The 17,261-nt window shown below is 40.1% G+C and overlaps 2 protein-coding genes across 4 annotated transcripts; both read left to right on the forward strand.

Annotated features, from left to right (window-relative positions):
- Positions 1–271: 271 nt before the first annotated feature.
- Positions 272–7,105, forward strand: RB195_013515 (uncharacterized protein; the record flags this gene model as incomplete). Of its 2 annotated transcripts, XM_064203369.1 has the most annotated exons (10): positions 272–357; positions 450–531; positions 822–956; positions 2,139–2,237; positions 2,619–2,761; positions 3,960–4,073; positions 5,030–5,126; positions 5,206–5,249; positions 5,324–5,396; positions 6,961–7,077. In XM_064203369.1, 10 exons carry the CDS (start codon positions 272–274, stop codon positions 7,075–7,077), a joined length of 990 nt encoding a protein of 329 aa, XP_064059250.1. The 2 variants fall into 2 exon arrangements, with proteins under 2 accessions (XP_064059250.1, XP_064059251.1); XM_064203370.1 differs by lacking the exons at positions 272–357; positions 450–531 and having other exon boundaries at positions 825–956; positions 5,206–5,396; positions 6,961–7,105.
- A 1,975-nt stretch (positions 7,106–9,080) lies between these two features.
- RB195_013516 (uncharacterized protein) lies at positions 9,081–15,449 on the forward strand (the record flags this gene model as incomplete). 2 transcript variants are annotated; one of them, XM_013449706.2, is made up of 9 exons in its annotated part: positions 9,081–9,122; positions 11,348–11,419; positions 12,237–12,395; positions 12,455–12,574; positions 13,499–13,589; positions 14,686–14,786; positions 15,101–15,190; positions 15,260–15,324; positions 15,377–15,449. In XM_013449706.2, 9 exons carry the CDS (start codon positions 9,081–9,083, stop codon positions 15,447–15,449), a joined length of 813 nt encoding a protein of 270 aa, XP_013305160.2. The 2 variants fall into 2 exon arrangements, with proteins under 2 accessions (XP_013305160.2, XP_064059252.1); XM_064203371.1 differs by having other exon boundaries at positions 9,081–9,119.
- Between the last annotated feature and the right edge of the window lie 1,812 nt (positions 15,450–17,261).

Genomic DNA, 17,261 nt, shown 5'->3' on the forward strand with positions numbered 1-17,261 from the left:
GTCAAATAGAATTTTTCACAATCCACTATGTCGATCACGTCCTCTTTGTTTATTTTTCCTGCATAAACGATTCCTCCGTCTTCTGCTTTTAATCTGCCTGTTTTTTTTTCTCACCAGCGATCGCCTAATCACACCATTTTCCATTCTTCTTAAGCAGAAAATGTGAACGTGCAAAGAGAGAGCTCTACAAAATGTTATTTGATGTCCACACGTATTTTGTCGAGCACTCGCAACCCCATTTGTTCTCCAGCACTTCATAAGCACTTTCAGAATGACGGATTGTGTCGTTTTCACTGATCAAGTGAAGGATCCGACATTGAACTTGCCAGTTATCGTATTTTTCTCCGTACTGTACAGGTATTTTTCATTTTGTTCATTGAAGAAAAAGATCTTATTTCTTCATCGGACTTCTTTTCCTGTGCGATGAAAATTCACGCATCCATGTTTAGTGTCGAATTTTTATTTGGCGTCATCGGAAACGTTGGAGTGATTATTTTCACATTCAACAACAGGAAACTGCAAACTGTGCAGGTAAATCACTACCGTATCGTGAAGATCCTCTATTCCAATTTCCTGACTCAAGCATTGAATGTTGGTAGATCATGGGGTATGACAGCAGCACTAGATTCACGACTCAAAAATTCTTTAATGGGGTTTATGCAGAAATTCACACACAACCCCACTATTTATGGAAAGGTTTTCACGCAATCTCTCTGTTCAACTGGAATATTAACGATAATATGTTTTCTATTGGTTTCAGAATGAAGAAGATTCAGGAAAAAAATTCAGAATTAATAAGTTCAACGATAGTTTGTTTCCAGAATATGTTCATATTGAACTTGGCGCTTGCTGATCTTATTGTTTGCATCTTTTCCCTGCCAATTACTCCAATCACAAGTATTCATAAAAACTGGTATTTCGGTGACCAAATGTGTCATTCACTACCATGGATACAGGTTAGTACAAAATCGAAACATTTGCCTTTTTTTCTCATATTTAAAGGTATCACTCCACGAATCTGAGGTGGTACGGATTTCAAGTAGAGTATTCGTATACGGGATCGTAGATAGTGGAGAAGGGGGTGATTCCGTCCATTTCTTCCTAATTGCCTTAAAAACGGTCTGGAAGATACCGCTTCAGGCGTTCTGGCGCACTATTTTTTACAAGAAGTTCGATTGGAGCGCGCCAGTCTTGTGCGGCGCCGCATCTTCCGAGCCGTTTTTTACGGCAATTAGGAAGAAATGGACGAAATCACCCCCCTCTCCATAATCTACTATCCCGTATACGAATACTCCACCTGAAATCCGTACCCACATCAGATTCGTGGGGTGATGCCTTTAATTTTTGCAAAAATTGTCTAACATCACTATCCACTGAATAGAATCGTAACGGGATCCGGTCCGTTGGCGGCACGGAAACAAATTGTTAGCCGATATCGTATGACATCACGCGATTCTACATTTACAATCACACAACATGATTTTTTTTATGTAAGAGAACAGTGGAATCACTGTTACGCTTTAATCGTCTTTCCAGGATAACAAAATTTTTCAGTAGAACAAAAAAGGAAGGATATTTTACATTCTTTAAAATTTCGTGAGGAAAAAAAAGCGAGAAGGATGCTGTTCTTTTTTTGAAATTCGGTTAGCATTTCCAGCACTCCAGAAAAGTGTTCTTGAGTCATGTAGTGATAATGATAACGGTAACAGAAATAGATAGGAGACTTCAATAATAATAATTATTATGATAATAATAATAACAGTGTTGCTAAAGTTTTTTAATCAATTCTACTAGTAATAATATTAATAATAAGTTTATTTTACTAATAATAACACTAATGATAGTAGAAACACTTCTTCAGCTCGAAAGCAAAACAATCAAAAATTGATATTCAGTTTCATAACAGATCACAGAATATGCAACTTTTTCCTATCTTAGGAATTTCTAGACGCAAAATTCCTGCGAATAATTTTTTTTTTCGAGTTTCTACAGTATTCACATTGCAACAGGTGCATACTGGAGAAACTCGAAAAAAAAACACTCAGAACATTCCACAAAATTAAGAGCAAAAAGTATGCCGAGTTATACTTCTGAAAAATTCCTTTATGGAACTGATGAAGGATGGAGATTTTTTTCAGGGAGCCAGCGTCTTTGTCGCCACATTCAGCCTCACATTGATCGCTGTTGATCGATACTTTATGGTTGTCACTCCGCACAAGAAAAGAATGACTCAAGTGGTTAGTTAGCGAGAAAAGGTTTCGTCCGTTTCCAGTCGTTAACGCTCCTCTTCTTCTTTTTTTTTCGTACTGAGAACTTTTGAAAATTTTGCAAAAATGGCGACGGCGGTCGATCCTAGAGCTCTCGGGGGAGCAGAGTCGCAAAGTTCTTTTTCTTTTTTTTTTTGCTGAAAACTTGGACAGTCATCAGTCTCTAACGGATTTGTATGGATTATGTAGCTACCAAAAACTGAAGTTCGTGTTCAACGTGTTCAGCTTTTATGTTTTCAAAAAAGAAAGTTTAGGTACGCTGGTACTTTTTTCCTGAGCCTGTTTTTAAAATCTCTTTACGGATTTCCATTCGAAAAATAAGCGCCATTCTCTTAATCCTTGCACTTTCAGCAAGCTCGTTTTGTGATGGTCTGTTTGTGGTTGGTAGCGATCCTCATTACGCTGCCTTATTCATGGTACATGGCTCTCGTTGAGTACGATGGGCTTTGCGGCAAATTCTGCACTGAAGCGTGGCCAAACGTGCCAACTCGACGGTAAGCGCATGAGCTCATTTGAACAACTGTGCACTTTCGGAGAGAAAATTTAAATAAAGAGTAGTAGTTGAAAAATGATAGCATGCAGAGGGTAGAAAACTTTTTGTCTGAATTGCTGACCCTCAGTTTAAAGTAGCTTGCACTTCCTCTTTTCAAAATCCACAAAAAAAGTGATTTGTAAGGCAAAGATCGTGAAATCGTTAAGAGCTATCGTTGAATGAAATTTAATCGACGTTCACTGTTTTTTTTTTCTTAAAGGCATCACCCCACGAATCTGGGGTGGTACGGATTTCAAGTGGAGTATTCGTCTACGGGATCGTAGATTATGGAGAGGGGGTGATTCCGTCCATTCCTTCCTAATTGCCACAAAAAACAGCCCGGAAGTTGCGGCGCCGCACAAGGCTGGCGCGCTCCAGTCGAACTCCTTCTGGAAAATAGTGCGCCGGAATGCCCGAAGCCGTATCTTCCGGGCCGTTTTTACGGCAATTAGAAAGAAATGGACGGTATCACCCCCCTCTCCATAATCTACTATGCTGTATACGAATACTCCACCGGAAATTCGCACCACTCCAGATTCGTGGGATGATGCCTTCAAGAATCACTAAATAATGATCTCGAGTGACGCATCCTTCGTGAGATATCAAACCTACAAAAACAACTTAAGCACTTTAAGGATGATTGTGAACTAAATTCCTAGCGAGAATAAAAAGGACAGAATTTAAATCTGAGTGCGAGGCGGTGAAAATCGCATTAACCGAAAAAACCCTCTTCCAACAGCTTTGCGAAGAGTGCGTTGAAGTCCCTGTTTGAAACACTTTCTCTTTGTTTGATAATTTTGAGCATAGAAATCTGCAGAAAAAAAATATTAAGAAAGCAGGGCCGGCGCGCTCAAATCGAACTCCTTGTAGAAAATAGTGCGCCGGAACGCTCGAAGCCGTATCTTCCGGGCCGTTTCACGGCAATTAAAAAGAAATGGACGGAATCACCCCCCTCTCCATAATCTACTATGCCGTATACGAATACTCCACCGGAAATCCGCACCACTCCAGATTCGTGGGATGATGCCTTTAGACGAATGATCCTGAAATATATTGCTCTGTACTACCCATATCATTGATCTTCAAGAACTTCGACGGAAAAAGTCTTTGTTCTCGCAAAGCAGTTTCCACGGCACCTCGTGTATATCCTACGTTTCCAGAGCTTATACGGTTTTTGTGTTGGTTGCTCAATTTTTCGTACCTTTTCTGATTATGTTCTATTGTTATTCGAGGATTTTCAAACATCTCAGGCAGAGAACTCAAGCAAAAATTAGGTAGGTCCTTTTTTTGAACTTTTCGGGCAAAGACGCCAGCACTCATGTTGTATCGAGTGACCGCGACGCGCGACGGCGCATTAATGGCGGGAATTGCGCGGTGGAATTGGTGGGAATTTGCGAGTGCACATTGCTCCTCCTCTTTCGCATACAAGGTCACGCGGAACAGCATAAATGCTAAGAACTGAACGTGCATGCAAAAATGCTCCCTTCCAACCTTAGGGTAGATATGAATATCCTTAGGACCAGTTCGGGACGAAAAATATGACAAATGCCTTTGCTGGTAGCAGTAATTTCCCCAGTCACCTGCCGCCCAAGTCATATCCAAGACGTCAAGTAGAAACGCAGTTAGCTATCTTCACATAACATTTTTGACGTCTCTTATTGGAAATATGATAAAATTTGTGTACTTGCACAAATTACTGCTTCAAAGGATACATAGTAAGGTCGAAGCGACATGAAGAACGATGCAGTTGCGTAAGCGGTTGCGCTCGAAGCGGCGCGATGGGACGTAGTTCGCTATGGTCCTACTTCGATTCCAACCGCTATCTTCACCGCACCGCCTCGAGTGCAGCCGATCACCCACGCCACGAGCTTTTACTCGAGACTATAATCGGGTCAAAATAACCTGAAGGTGAGCGCATTTGCGTAAGCGGCTCCGTTACAACGGCGCAATGGAGCGAGCGATTGCGACCAAGGTCGGCCCATCGCTAACTCTACTCAGTAGCTAGCTACTAGCTTTACTGCAGCGATGGGTGTCTATGAGTGCTGTAGCGAGGGTCCCACACCAATCTCAATCGCTACTTTTCGAGGGCACCATTTCACGCAATTGCATCGGGCTTCACGTCATGTTAACCCGATTGTAGTACTGAGTAGAGTGCAGATATTCAAGTCCAGGGGTTCATAGTGGACATCTAACGTAGATTCGAATTTCCAATGTGTCATCTTGTTTCCAGGAAGATGAATGAACGAACACTCATATTAACCGCGTCAGTCCCTGTTCTGAGCACAGTACAACGGAAAATGGACTCGAAGATGGACGTACTTGAGCAGGTACGTAGCAGAAAAACCTTCTTTGAAAAAGAAGCCGTATACTTCTTCGTTTTATTTTTTTTACATTCCTTGGTTTTAGTGCCGTCGGAGATGCATTCTGCTGCAGCAAACTCGTAAAAATACGTTGGTTTTGGTGCTTGTGGTGCTGATGTTCTTCATATCATGGTTCCCACATAATGTCGCATCGATGGCGTTAGAATTCAGCGACGGCGTTGTGTTTATGCGCGGAGAGACGGACTATTCGTATATAGCCAGCCTTATATCGCACAGGTATCAATGTTCAGTTGTATTTTTGTTTCTCGGAGCAGTCGCAGCGCGGAAATCGATATGTGATCAATATATATTTATATACACCCAAATGAACGAACCAACAAACTGCACTATATCTCGACCCAATCGAGCGCGCATCGCGGTCGTCCGCGCAGACATAAAAGATTCACCTGTATGACAGGACGTTTCAGTCAAAAAAAATCATGAATTTAGACAAATAATTCCCTATAAAGAGTAATTAACGCAGGCGGTTATAATTCTAATGAGTTGGTTAGAAATGGGATTCCAAGAATAATTTACTGTATCGTGACCACCACTGATCAGTTCCTTCACCATCCAAGCTGCCGCACAATCTCGCAATTTGCTTACGATTCCGACTTTTTTTTGAGCCCTCAGCGTAGTCTACGCAGAGCACAAAAATCTAAGTCATATTTGTAATCTTTCTCGAGATTTTATGATGTTGCCATTGAAATATGTGCTGATAAAAACAGAGCAGTGCATATTGTCATTCCTCTTTCTTATCAGCACGTCAATCTGTACATGCCGCACGTATCTATTTGATAAATGTAATATTATTGAATGTGATCAAAATTCAAAGTTGTAGAGGTACTGAACATGTCGTTGCACAGGTTGACCTTTCAATTTATTGAGGACTGAGGCCTATTGATCTTTATACCGTGCCTACACTGTACGTACCGTGGCTCGAACCGTGCCGTCCTATGCATATTCCCCTTTTTCTTCTTGTTTTCTGATTTGTTTGCGTGGTATCCATTTCGAGAAAAAAAAACCTGCGCTGATGATTAGATAATGAGACTTTAATTGTTTATATGCGTAGGAGTAGAGAATTAAAGATCTTGGCATAACGTTAGAATTCATATATTCGAAAAAATGTCAGAAAGGAGTGGATTAAAAAGACCATTTTGTTGCACGAACTACAACGGATGACTCAACTTGTATTACACATTCATCTAAAGCTCGTTAAAATTCATCATAAACTGATTTTTTCTCCATTTCCACCACTGGACGTTGTCTCATATTATTCATAGTCGGGTTAAAACGACATGAAGCACGGTGTAGTTGAGTGAACGGCTGCGCTCCAAGCAACGCGGTCGAGATAGCCGCTGGAATCGGGGTGGGACTAGCACGAACAAGGAACAAAGAATAGTGCTAGCAAGTGTCCTAACCGCTATGCTCCACCTCGCCGCTTCGAGCGCAGCCGCCTAAGCAACTGCTCCGCGCTTCATGTCGTTTCGACCCGGCTACAATCGAGGGTTAAAATGATACGAATTTCCATTTATTTTCGCCTGCGTTACACTTATCCATACACATGTTGCCAACTTTAAAAAGCTGTAATTCGTACGCCATATTAAACGGATTTTCGAATATGCATTGAGTTTGAGAGAATTTACAAACTATTTTTAATTCTTAAGCCTTTCTTTTTATGTTCAACGCCTTTATACAGGCAAAACAAAGCAACATAAACACTTCAAAGCATGGTGCAGTATCGCAGGATTTGTTGTATACAAAACAAAAGGAAAAAAGCGTGTTAGAAGTTTTATTCCAGTGCGGCAATGACAAGCATTATGACGAATCCTGTGCTTTATGGTTTGCTGAATCGTGGCCTTATGTCACATATACGACATGGATGGAGAAACTCGTTGCGAAAATTCAAGCGAAGTGACACCGACACGTCGACCGTACTCATTTAGATAAAATCCTTGTGAATTTCTCATTTCCTTCGGATGAGTGTGTTATAGTTCGGGTTTTGTTTTGTTTTCTGTTTTTTTTTTTGCATTAAAAAGTAGCAAAACTTGTAGCTCCTCTACAACTTCGTGTTTTGTTTCCTTTTCAGAAAAAATCATAGGAATGTAAGAAACAAATAAGACAGAGTTAGGTTCAAACGGCTGCCCAGGTCCGCTTCTCTCGCAATATCAGTCGTAGATGCGTATTTGAGCTCGTTTTTATGCATATTGTGGCACGAAGTTGAAGAGATATAAGTTATTTCTACTCGTGAGTGCTTGACAAACTCATCTGTTTTCATGCGTTGCTATCGTAGTGCTCAGTTTCTTACAAATGCCGTTATGTTGTGTCGGGCGATCGTTACGCGTCTGCCGGAATTTGCGCGCTGCCTCCTTTTGAAACAGCGCTGTTGAGGGATTGATGTTGATCATTGGCTTCGACCATAAAATTCGTTACTGTTTAGACCGTAAAATTCATTTCATTGAATTCTCCGTTATGCGAGCATCTCATACATTTATTCATGTAGTTTTCTGAAGATTCTAAGTAAAACAAACCTCTGAGACTAAAGGAGGCTTTCCTTCCGTTCAGGACCTTTTGAGGTTAGCGGAAAAGTTTGATTTTCGATGAGCCTCCGCGCAGTAAAATGTTGTATTGATTTTTAATGTACTGCAGCCGAGGTTGTTAAGTAATTTTACTGGCTGACATGTCGACAAATCTTCTTAAGAACCTGAAATTAGTGATTCAATCCACAATTCAAATGACCAAATCTCCACACAACATTATTTAGCAATCTTGTGATGTACATTCAACGGAGGATTAGAGCAAAGGGTAGGAAAATGATGCTGAAAGACAGGGAAAGTATAGTCGGGCCAAAACGACATGAAGCACAGTGCAGTTGCGTAAGCAGGAGCGCTCGAAGAGGAGCGGCGGAGCGTAGCGGTTAGAGTCTACAGAGAACCTTCGCTGACCACCATTCCTTGCTTTATTTCGCGATAGTCCCACTTCGATTCCAACCGCTGTCTCCACTGCGCCGCTTCGAGCGCACTCGCTTACGCGTCTGCACCGTGCTTCTTGTCGTTTTTACCCTTTTATATGTGCGTTGCATCAGACGCGTCACGGTCACGTGAACAAACATAAGTTCCAGTGTCTGGTGCAAGTGCAATGTACTCGTATGAACGTATCCATGAGCATATTGACTACACTGTCCATGTCCCCTGGCGCATTGAATCTGTTGTTACTCGATCCGTGATCTCAGCAGTAATAGTTCGTTATCGATGCTTCCACATGATTGTTTCCTTATCAAAATCTCGTTATGTTTTTTTTTTCATTTCTTGCTCAAAAGTGATGACTATATCATCAATTTTTTCACCGTATGATGACTATTCTTTTCTTATGTTATATGTCGCAGAGATAAACCATATCGTCACCTGTGTTCAATCGTGATTCGCATATGGAATTCTTGGGAATTCTTCTCCTATCTATTTGGATTTTATGTGAATTTTCCGTAATAAAGTGTTCTCGTCTCGGGAAACCGATGACCAAACGCTATCTGCTCGCCGCGGTCGTTGAAAGTAAACAATCGATAGGCTCTAGTCTGCGTAAAATTCCTCCTCTCCGTTTCGTTGTTTCTCGGCGATTACTCGGTGGTAATCGAGCGCTGATGTTCTCTCTTTGAGGTTACTACTCGTTACTTTAAAGTATATACAATCAGAGCAGAAACTCCATGCACTGCAGAAAGTGAACACTGATGCAATTCATCAACCCGGTTACACTTTCGAAGTTTTGTCATCATTTTGCGATGCTGACTAGTCGAATAAACCAGCCATCTAACTAACATCCGACTTTTGTTTACACACACTCTCTCCCTTGTTATTCGTGGAATTCGTAAACTTCAAACTACTTCAAGCTCATCATTTTTCTTACTCAACAGCTTCATTAACGGTCATGAACCTCAAATGGGTGAAAATTCCACTACGTCAAATGGTGGTTAGAGTAGTGATTTCGTTTTCACACTTTTTTTTAAAGAATTTTCTCTTTTGTTGATATCTAAGGGTGTTTCTAAAGAGTAGTTCGAGGCAGGAAGGGGAGGACAATGGGTCTTGTTACAACTTGCGAGGGTGGCTATGAGTCAGTAGGTTCAACCCCTCTGGCGACCACTCAGCCGCTAGTCATCATGCATGTCATGTCGGTTTATTCATTCTTATTTCCTCATTATAGTAGTTTCCTTGCTTTTAATTTTGAATTCCTCGTTAATTTCAAGTCTGAATCCGAAACGAATGCCAAACAGTTGTGAGTAGAACTAGGAAGTTGTGTTCAGACAAATAGTACTGTTTTTGCGCGTAAAGTTCCGTTTTTGCTTACGAAGGAATTTTTCCATTCTATGTTTGAGGACTAGGACTAGCATACTCATTGAATTTCTCATGACTTTCTGACAGGACTGGGATTACGACTAGTGAAAATCCCGTTGGTTTTGACATCACTTTGAAAAGTACCACACTTTTCTGAGGAAGATCTTGGGCAAAAAAAGCGCAGCACAATTAGAAGAGAATAGCTGACCGGGAAATGAGCGTTGGCGTAAGCGGCGTACAATCATCAGCAGGAATCAGAAGTCCTCTGAAAATAAGAAACATTCTTTGGAAAAAAAATCTTTGGACGTAGAAAAATACTCGGTAACCACCATATTGTTGTAGTACACTCAAAACCGCATGAAACACGGTGTAGTTGCGTAAGTGGCTGCGCCTAGAGTAGCGCGGTCGAGCGTGGCGGTTAACGTCGAATGAGGACCCTTGCTAGCACCCTTCTGCTTCTTTAATGCATTTCGCGATTGTCCTACCTGGATCTCTAGATCCTCTAGCTCTACCGCGTCGCTGCTTACGGAATTGCACAGAACAACGTGCCGTTTTGGCTGCGCTATATCAATTGTATCCGTAGTGGGTCCTGACTGTGTTAAACACCACGATGGCGATAGCGATTCAATTGGAGCAGGACATTGCTACTTTAATTGTACTTTAAAAAACTATATTTGCGCACAGAATCGCGACTAGCTCACTCTTTATCACGATCGCGTCGGGACTAAAATCGAATTCACGTTAAAAGGAGATATAGTAGGGTCAGAACGACATAAAGCAATTTCGTACGCGGCTGTGCTCGAGCCGCTGCGGTGGAGCGTAGTGATTAGGAGCGTACCGGAACCCTTGCTAAGACCACCCATCGCTGCAGTTTGCGATGGTGCCACTTCGGTTACAGCAAGTAACTAAATCAATTGGGCCCTTGGACCTAATCGTTAGACTTAGAGGATCTATGACATGCAAGCTAAAGTTACTAGGAAAAAAATGTAGGAATGAGCGTCCAGAAATAAGGGCGCCGCTGAGTGACCCTTCCCCTACCCTACTACATTTCTCCTAATGTTCTTCCCTAGAAATTAACTAGTGCCTCTTCTTTCCCGAAGTGATCAGTCTATTGTTTTGGCGGGATGGCGCCTATGATCAGCATTGCAGTAATCGAACCTACACGCGTGCAGAAGAAGTCACGTGCTTGACTTAGACGATCAGATGTTCGTCATAGATGTCCGTTTAACGTAAATTTTCTTTCCACAGTTGCTTCGGTGAACAATCTCCGTTGTCCAGCTTAAACTTCTGAAACCGAAGTCGAGCACATATTTTTTTCCTAGATTAGAATAAAATAATAATAATATATAGAATAGGATTAGATTAGGTTAGAATCTCCCTACGTGATCCAACCTGAGCAGCAGAATTGAAGTTGCTCGCTCTTGATGGATTTGTTTCACAGATTGCTTCAGTCAGTCTTCCATTCAATTAATTCAGTATTTTGCGTTTGCAATATGTGATTTAATATGATTTGCTGACATTATTTCAAATAATGGTTCGTAGTACTGTGTTGAATAGAATAAGGAGCCAACAGCCATGCTACATACTCATGAACCTCACGCGCTTGAACTTCCTTCTTCCTGGACTTTCACGTTTTCGCGTTATTTATCGAATTCCATGCCTATATTCCTCTCCATTTTTTCTTAGGGGGGGCACTTACTTTTTTGTTATTACATCCATTTTCACTGTTGGTCACACTAGATCATTTTCTCAAGTTGCTCGACTGTTGTTTGCTGGACATTCGTTATCTTTATGAATTGATTTTCTTGTCTAAATTCCTTAGCTTTTCCATGCATCGCAACCTTTTGTGGAAATGAATTTCAGGGCACCATGCCACCTATATTGCCAGGAAGTTCATTTACCCTACATACGGGGAATTTGAACAACTATTTAGAGGTGAGATCAACAGTATAGAACTATTTGTGCTTCTTTATCCGGATAGTTTGCCTTTCATTCCCCCTTGTATTTAATAAAATCACCCTGAAAACTCAATTCCCACGATTAATAATAAGGCGTCGAGATTTTATAATGTAATAATTTTATGGATATAATGATTTACGTCCACCATTCAACGTACTGCTAATACTATGTACAATGATTGATATCAGTTTCCTGTCTTGTAAACCGGCCTATCCTACAAAGTCATTTTTTCTAGAGAATTTCATAGTATCACTTCATTACGGTTTCAATTGATTCTCAGTAGAACCCGAACACTTTGACACATTCCAAAGGGATGGATCTCACGCCAACACTACATGTAATTATTGTTTGGATTTAGTTGGAGCATTTAGTTTTCAATTGATTTGCAAGCAGAATATTAGTTTATTAGCATAGATTTCACATAACATTTGGATTCTATTCTGCATACGTTATCGGTGGGTACTGATTCGTTATTATTTGTTTAACGTATTTGTAAATTTGTTTTGTCACGATTCGCGTACTTTGACTCACGTTGTTTATCTTTGTTATTAGTCTTACTCGATGAAATGAGTTTTAAAGAAAGAACCGAATGAACTTCTTTTGAAACCAGATTATATAAATTTCCTGTTGTAGTTTCGAAATACAAGGGGTCTTAATTTGTGCGCAAAATCCTGGATATTGTGTGACTACGTCCGAATTTACAACCTTTAAAAATAGGAATAAAAAGCACTGGAAAGGGTGTTTTAGTTTTTTCTTTGCTCTTGTTTCGTCTACTTCAAACCAACATCTTCAGCTAGTCACTCGTCGTCACAGGAATTCCTCTGCCGAAATCTCAGCAGCATGCAAACATTTGGCTAGCACGAAAATTGTATTTCGGATGACTGAAAGTGTATTTTCTCCGACCACAGAAGTTTTACAGCATACGGAAACTGATGTGAAAACAACATTAAAGGTGGGATACAAACTTTTATTTTTCAACTAGTCGCTAGAAAATAATTGTCCCATGTTTAGATCTGCCTCACATCATTTTCTGCTGAAGATGTGCGAGAAGCTGTTCGGGTAACATTAGAAACGCTTCAATTGGGCACACTTTCACAGCTGATAGTATCCTTTCCGTATGACGAATCAGCGGTAAATTGACTTTAGTTCTATCTTTTTTGTAAAACTCTTTCTTTACTTGTTTTTATTGTGCATAGGAGGAACAGTTTGTTAGTTAACGACTACATATGAATCTAAATGGTGGCTATCGTCGTCAATTCATAACACATTCTTGCATAACTGTTCTTTTTGAAAACGGATACATCAAATAGGAAAGGAATTTTGAAGAAGACACCTTGCATTACCCATTTTGCTGAATCATATGCTTTCATTATGCTTAACGCATTTTTCACAGTTTTTGTTGCTCCTTAGAAGGTCCAGCTTGAGACAGAGAAAGAAGCAAGGAAAAGCTATATCTGTAGTTCTCATTTTGTGAATAAAACGGTCCATTTATTTTGAGAAACAAAAATGTTTGAAGAATGAAGAAAGTGATCAAAAATAATTATGAAGTACGAGAGAATACACCCTATTTTTACATATGCTTAGCTGAAAGTTTCTGAGATACCTGCTTGTATAGTACTCGGTGATATCGTGTCGTTCGTTTGAGCAAGATAATCCGTCTAACTCTTAAGTAGCTGTGGGAAATATGTGGTACGGTCTCTACGATCTTTCAGTGCCGTCTCGTTTCTGATATGTATCAGTTATGAATGCAGGGGAGTGGCGTCAGCCCTAAAATCCTATTTAACTGTCACCGTTTAAAAATAAGTTGGAAAAGAACCGGTTGCAGAGCCACGGATGATGTTGCGCTCAATATAAAGTAGCTTTCAAATAATACATTTTTGTTCTTGAGCTGTTTCACAAAAGGAGTTGTGCAAGATTTTTTCTTTTTTCAGAATTTGAAGTCGACGATTGTGTTCTTTACTTATATAAATGGAAATAACCATATTTTCGATATCGATATAACCGTATTTTCTGTCATCTTTTCTTTTTCGTTTACAACAAGGTTTCCGACTTTAGGATTTATCAGACGAAGTTTGGCTAGAAAAGGTTAGTCCTATATGGGCGGCTGTAGAGGAGCTTGTAGAGAAAGATATTGTCCATTCAATAGGTGAGTTGTTTGCATAATTTAATTTTATGTTTAATGTAGGGTGATTGCAGTTGTGCTTTTCTGGTACTGGTATGGAATTGTAGTCTTTCTCGCTTTCCATTCAAGCGTATAGCGATTCCCTTACCCTGAAGTCCTCCTCTTCTTTTAACTATCATGTAGCAGTTGAATTCTATTATAAAGCTTGCTATAGTCGCACTCACCGCGTAATTCTATTCGCACCTTTGCTTTTTATGAGACACTTCTGCGTCTTATTTTTTTCGAGGAAACCCTTCATGAATTTGAGGTTATTCCCGTCCACTATTTCTTAATATATATTTTTAAATCGTGACCCTTGTATGAGCCTTGTAGAAAAAAAGGCTGAACTTTGGAGATTGAAGGATAGACGAGATTTGTTGCGTAAAGATTTCAGCTTCTTGTTCTGTACTTGGACCTACTTACAGTTCTTTGGGTATGATTTGCATGATAAGTACTGTTTACTGGATATTGAAGAAAGCAAGCTGCATATGCATATACTCATCAAGATGGCATGATAAGTCCCTGAATTTTCGAAAACATTTAGATATTAATAGTAGTGAATTTAATGTTTCCAAAAGTCATTTGATAGTAGGAAGTCGGGTTGTTTGATGATGGAGAACAACTCCTCATCCTACTCTTTGCTTTCCTACAACATTTGTTCGAAAATAGTACATAGGGTATAGATCAAAGAAGAAAAGTGGTGATCGCAACTGTTTCGTAAAGATTTTTTATTTCTTTTCTTGTGGTTATAAGCGCCCCCAACAAACTCTTACGCATCTACGCGGTTCCGTTAGTGATGAATTCCTAGGCAATGGATGCTACACCTCTCGTCTTTCACAGTCAGTTCAGAAGGCGCACCCTGCAGTGAACTTAAGATGTAAAGATATTGAGTAAACTGTTGAACCTAACTGCTTTTTATCCCCATGTCGGTAGATTTTTATGCACAGCCGCTGATGGCTTCGAAAAGCTACAATTCTATCGTTTACCTGAAATGTACAATTAGAGAGACGCCAGTGTCAGACTCTTTGATTTGTTTTTACATGTTTTCCTTCATTTTAAATTTTAAAGCGTAGGTGTTAAGGTGTATCCGATCTTGACGTCGATAGGTTGCGATTATTACGTGATGCTTCAAAAGAACATCCACCAACAATAAATCACTACAGCATCGATGGCTGTTGTGCAGTAAGTTTTTAATTTCTTCTTTTAAAGTTAGTTGCGTTGACGCTCCTGGATCCCATATCCTTGCTTTGGTTTACAAAAAAAAAATCCTGTTGCTGTCGCCTGCTTTCTAGAATTGTTCTGGATTGGAAATCATGAACCTGCGACCTGAACAATTTTCGGTGATAAAACGTGCATACCTTACCATTGTCTTGAATACTTTGCTCGCGTGATCCAGTTTTCCTTTGCTTGAGTTGACTCAATCATAAGTAATTTTATATTATTATTACTCCTGAATAATGATGTTGCGCTTTTCCCCAGTGTTCACATGATTTCAGGTTCCATCCGAGCTGGTAGAGTATGCAAAAAGTCATGATATCCAACTTTTAACCCATAACGATCCTAGGAGTTTCAGTCTTGATGCAGATGTAAGTAAAACATTTCACTTAAACATGATCAGGAATTAGTTAACTCCATCTCGCTTATTTCTGCTTCAGGTGTTGGATTCTACTGACAAAATTACGGGTCTTGGAACAAACCTAACGAACAAATGGGCCGCAAGGTAGGAAAGTTTTCTGAGATATTGTTGAAGTGAGTTCTTAGGCAACATTTAGGTACACAATTTGGATTCGAAGTCGCTCCGTGATGGCAGCAAAAGGATATTTTGTTCACTTTGTTAGAAATTAATCATATCTGTGAATCATTGCTAAATCTTTTCATAATCTATTCTCCGGTTGTGCTATCCTCCTGACGTCCTAATCGTGTATTGAAAACTTAGTTGAAATGTGAATTTGGATCCTTGTAGAAATTCACTTTAATAAAAGCTATTTATTATTCGTGAATGTTCGGAAAGTAAAACATATCTATGTCTATACTTTCACCACCAAGAAAAATAAAATCATATCAAATTTGTAGAGTTGACTACTCTATTGTCCGCTGCGATATTTCCGCCAATTTTTTTTGATTGTGAAGTAAGAGAGCCCCGAAAAGCTGTGTACCGACTCATCCGACGATGTTCATGCAGCACCCGATGTAAGACGAGCTCGTGTTTACTAATTAGTCATGCAATGGCCGATGCGTCGACGTTTTCATGAATGACATACTTTTCGGTATCTTTATCGCACCTCCCAAACAATTTTTTTACAGCATGCTTTCTTCTTGATGGGTCCGTCTGGCTTCGATAGAAGTTAGTTCTGGCGTCCTGTGATCCAGACTGCACTTTTTGATCTTAGATTTTTTTCTGGCGCATGTGTTGAGTGTGGACTGTGTGGAACTTCTCGAAAGGGAAAAAAGGAACGATAACATCAAGGATGCGTAGGGAGTAGAATAAGTTGTGTTTTTACATACATCTAACCAAGTTTTTCTCAATGTATCCCTCTGAATTATCCTTTGAATCAGTATGCCTAGCTTAGCATCCCGATTAGATAACTTTTTCTAATCGCAAGAAGGTTGAAAGCGATTGTAGAGCTTGCAATCTCCGACAACAGTGCAGTAGAAAAAATTCTCAAACTTCTTTAGTTTTTCTAGGAACACTCGGGAAGATCGTCCACAAAAACTATGTTCCCACCTGGGTTTCTGCTACTACCTCAAGTCAGTTATTGCCACTGCACCACATCTGTGTTTTGTCATTTGCTAAAGGAATGCAAGTGAGAGCGATGTGAATGTGAGTCCTTCCTCGGTGAACTACGGTCACTTCCCGATTTGTGAACTAGAGAGGAGGGAAGTGTCTGGAAGTTACGAGTCCCATCCCACATGTCCCATATGTTCCCCATTGTCACCTTATCGACCACACTGTTGATTTTGTGATACAAGTACAGTCAGCACTAGAGCTTTGGTAAAGATTAAGGTGCATGAAGTGTCTGGCATTAATCAATCCGCTTAGGATCCGCCACCGCGTTCACTTCAACTTAGAATCATTTGGGGTTAACGAGCGCGTATCTAGCCTATACAATGACTTGTATGGGTAGCCAATGTATCAAGTAAGTGTTTTTATCGTCCTATACAACTTCGGAACCAATTTATCCACTCCGGAGGAAGAAACGTTTGTTTGGCACAAGGGCAGCTTCGAACTATCGATCGACTGCGCAGTCACAGCGAAACCTCCTACCGATTGCGCCACACTCGCTCACAGCTGTTATGGATGATGGATTTTTCTCGATAACAGAGCGCATTATTTCCTTTCAAATGACACAAAGGACAGGAGAAGTACATTTTTACATCAGAGCACATACTCAGCATTGCACCTAAGCTTTTCTAGGCACTCAATCATGTGGCTAATTGGAGAAAGATTTGTGCTGTGCAGGAGCTGTAGAACATAATATTTTCTTAGGGAAGAAAGCCATTCACTCTCTAATTTCAGATTTTATACAATTTATTCTGTAATTTCAGATTTTTCCATTTCGTTTACACGTTTATTCCATGATAGAACTTTCATTTTCATGGTCTGAAAAATAGGAGAAATTGTTTCAGAAATCAAAAATGCACCTATTTGATACGGTA

Source organism: Necator americanus, chromosome V, assembly GCF_031761385.1.
Source record: "Necator americanus strain Aroian chromosome V, whole genome shotgun sequence".
In the NCBI taxonomy this organism is placed as follows: domain Eukaryota; kingdom Metazoa; phylum Nematoda; class Chromadorea; order Rhabditida; family Ancylostomatidae; genus Necator; species Necator americanus.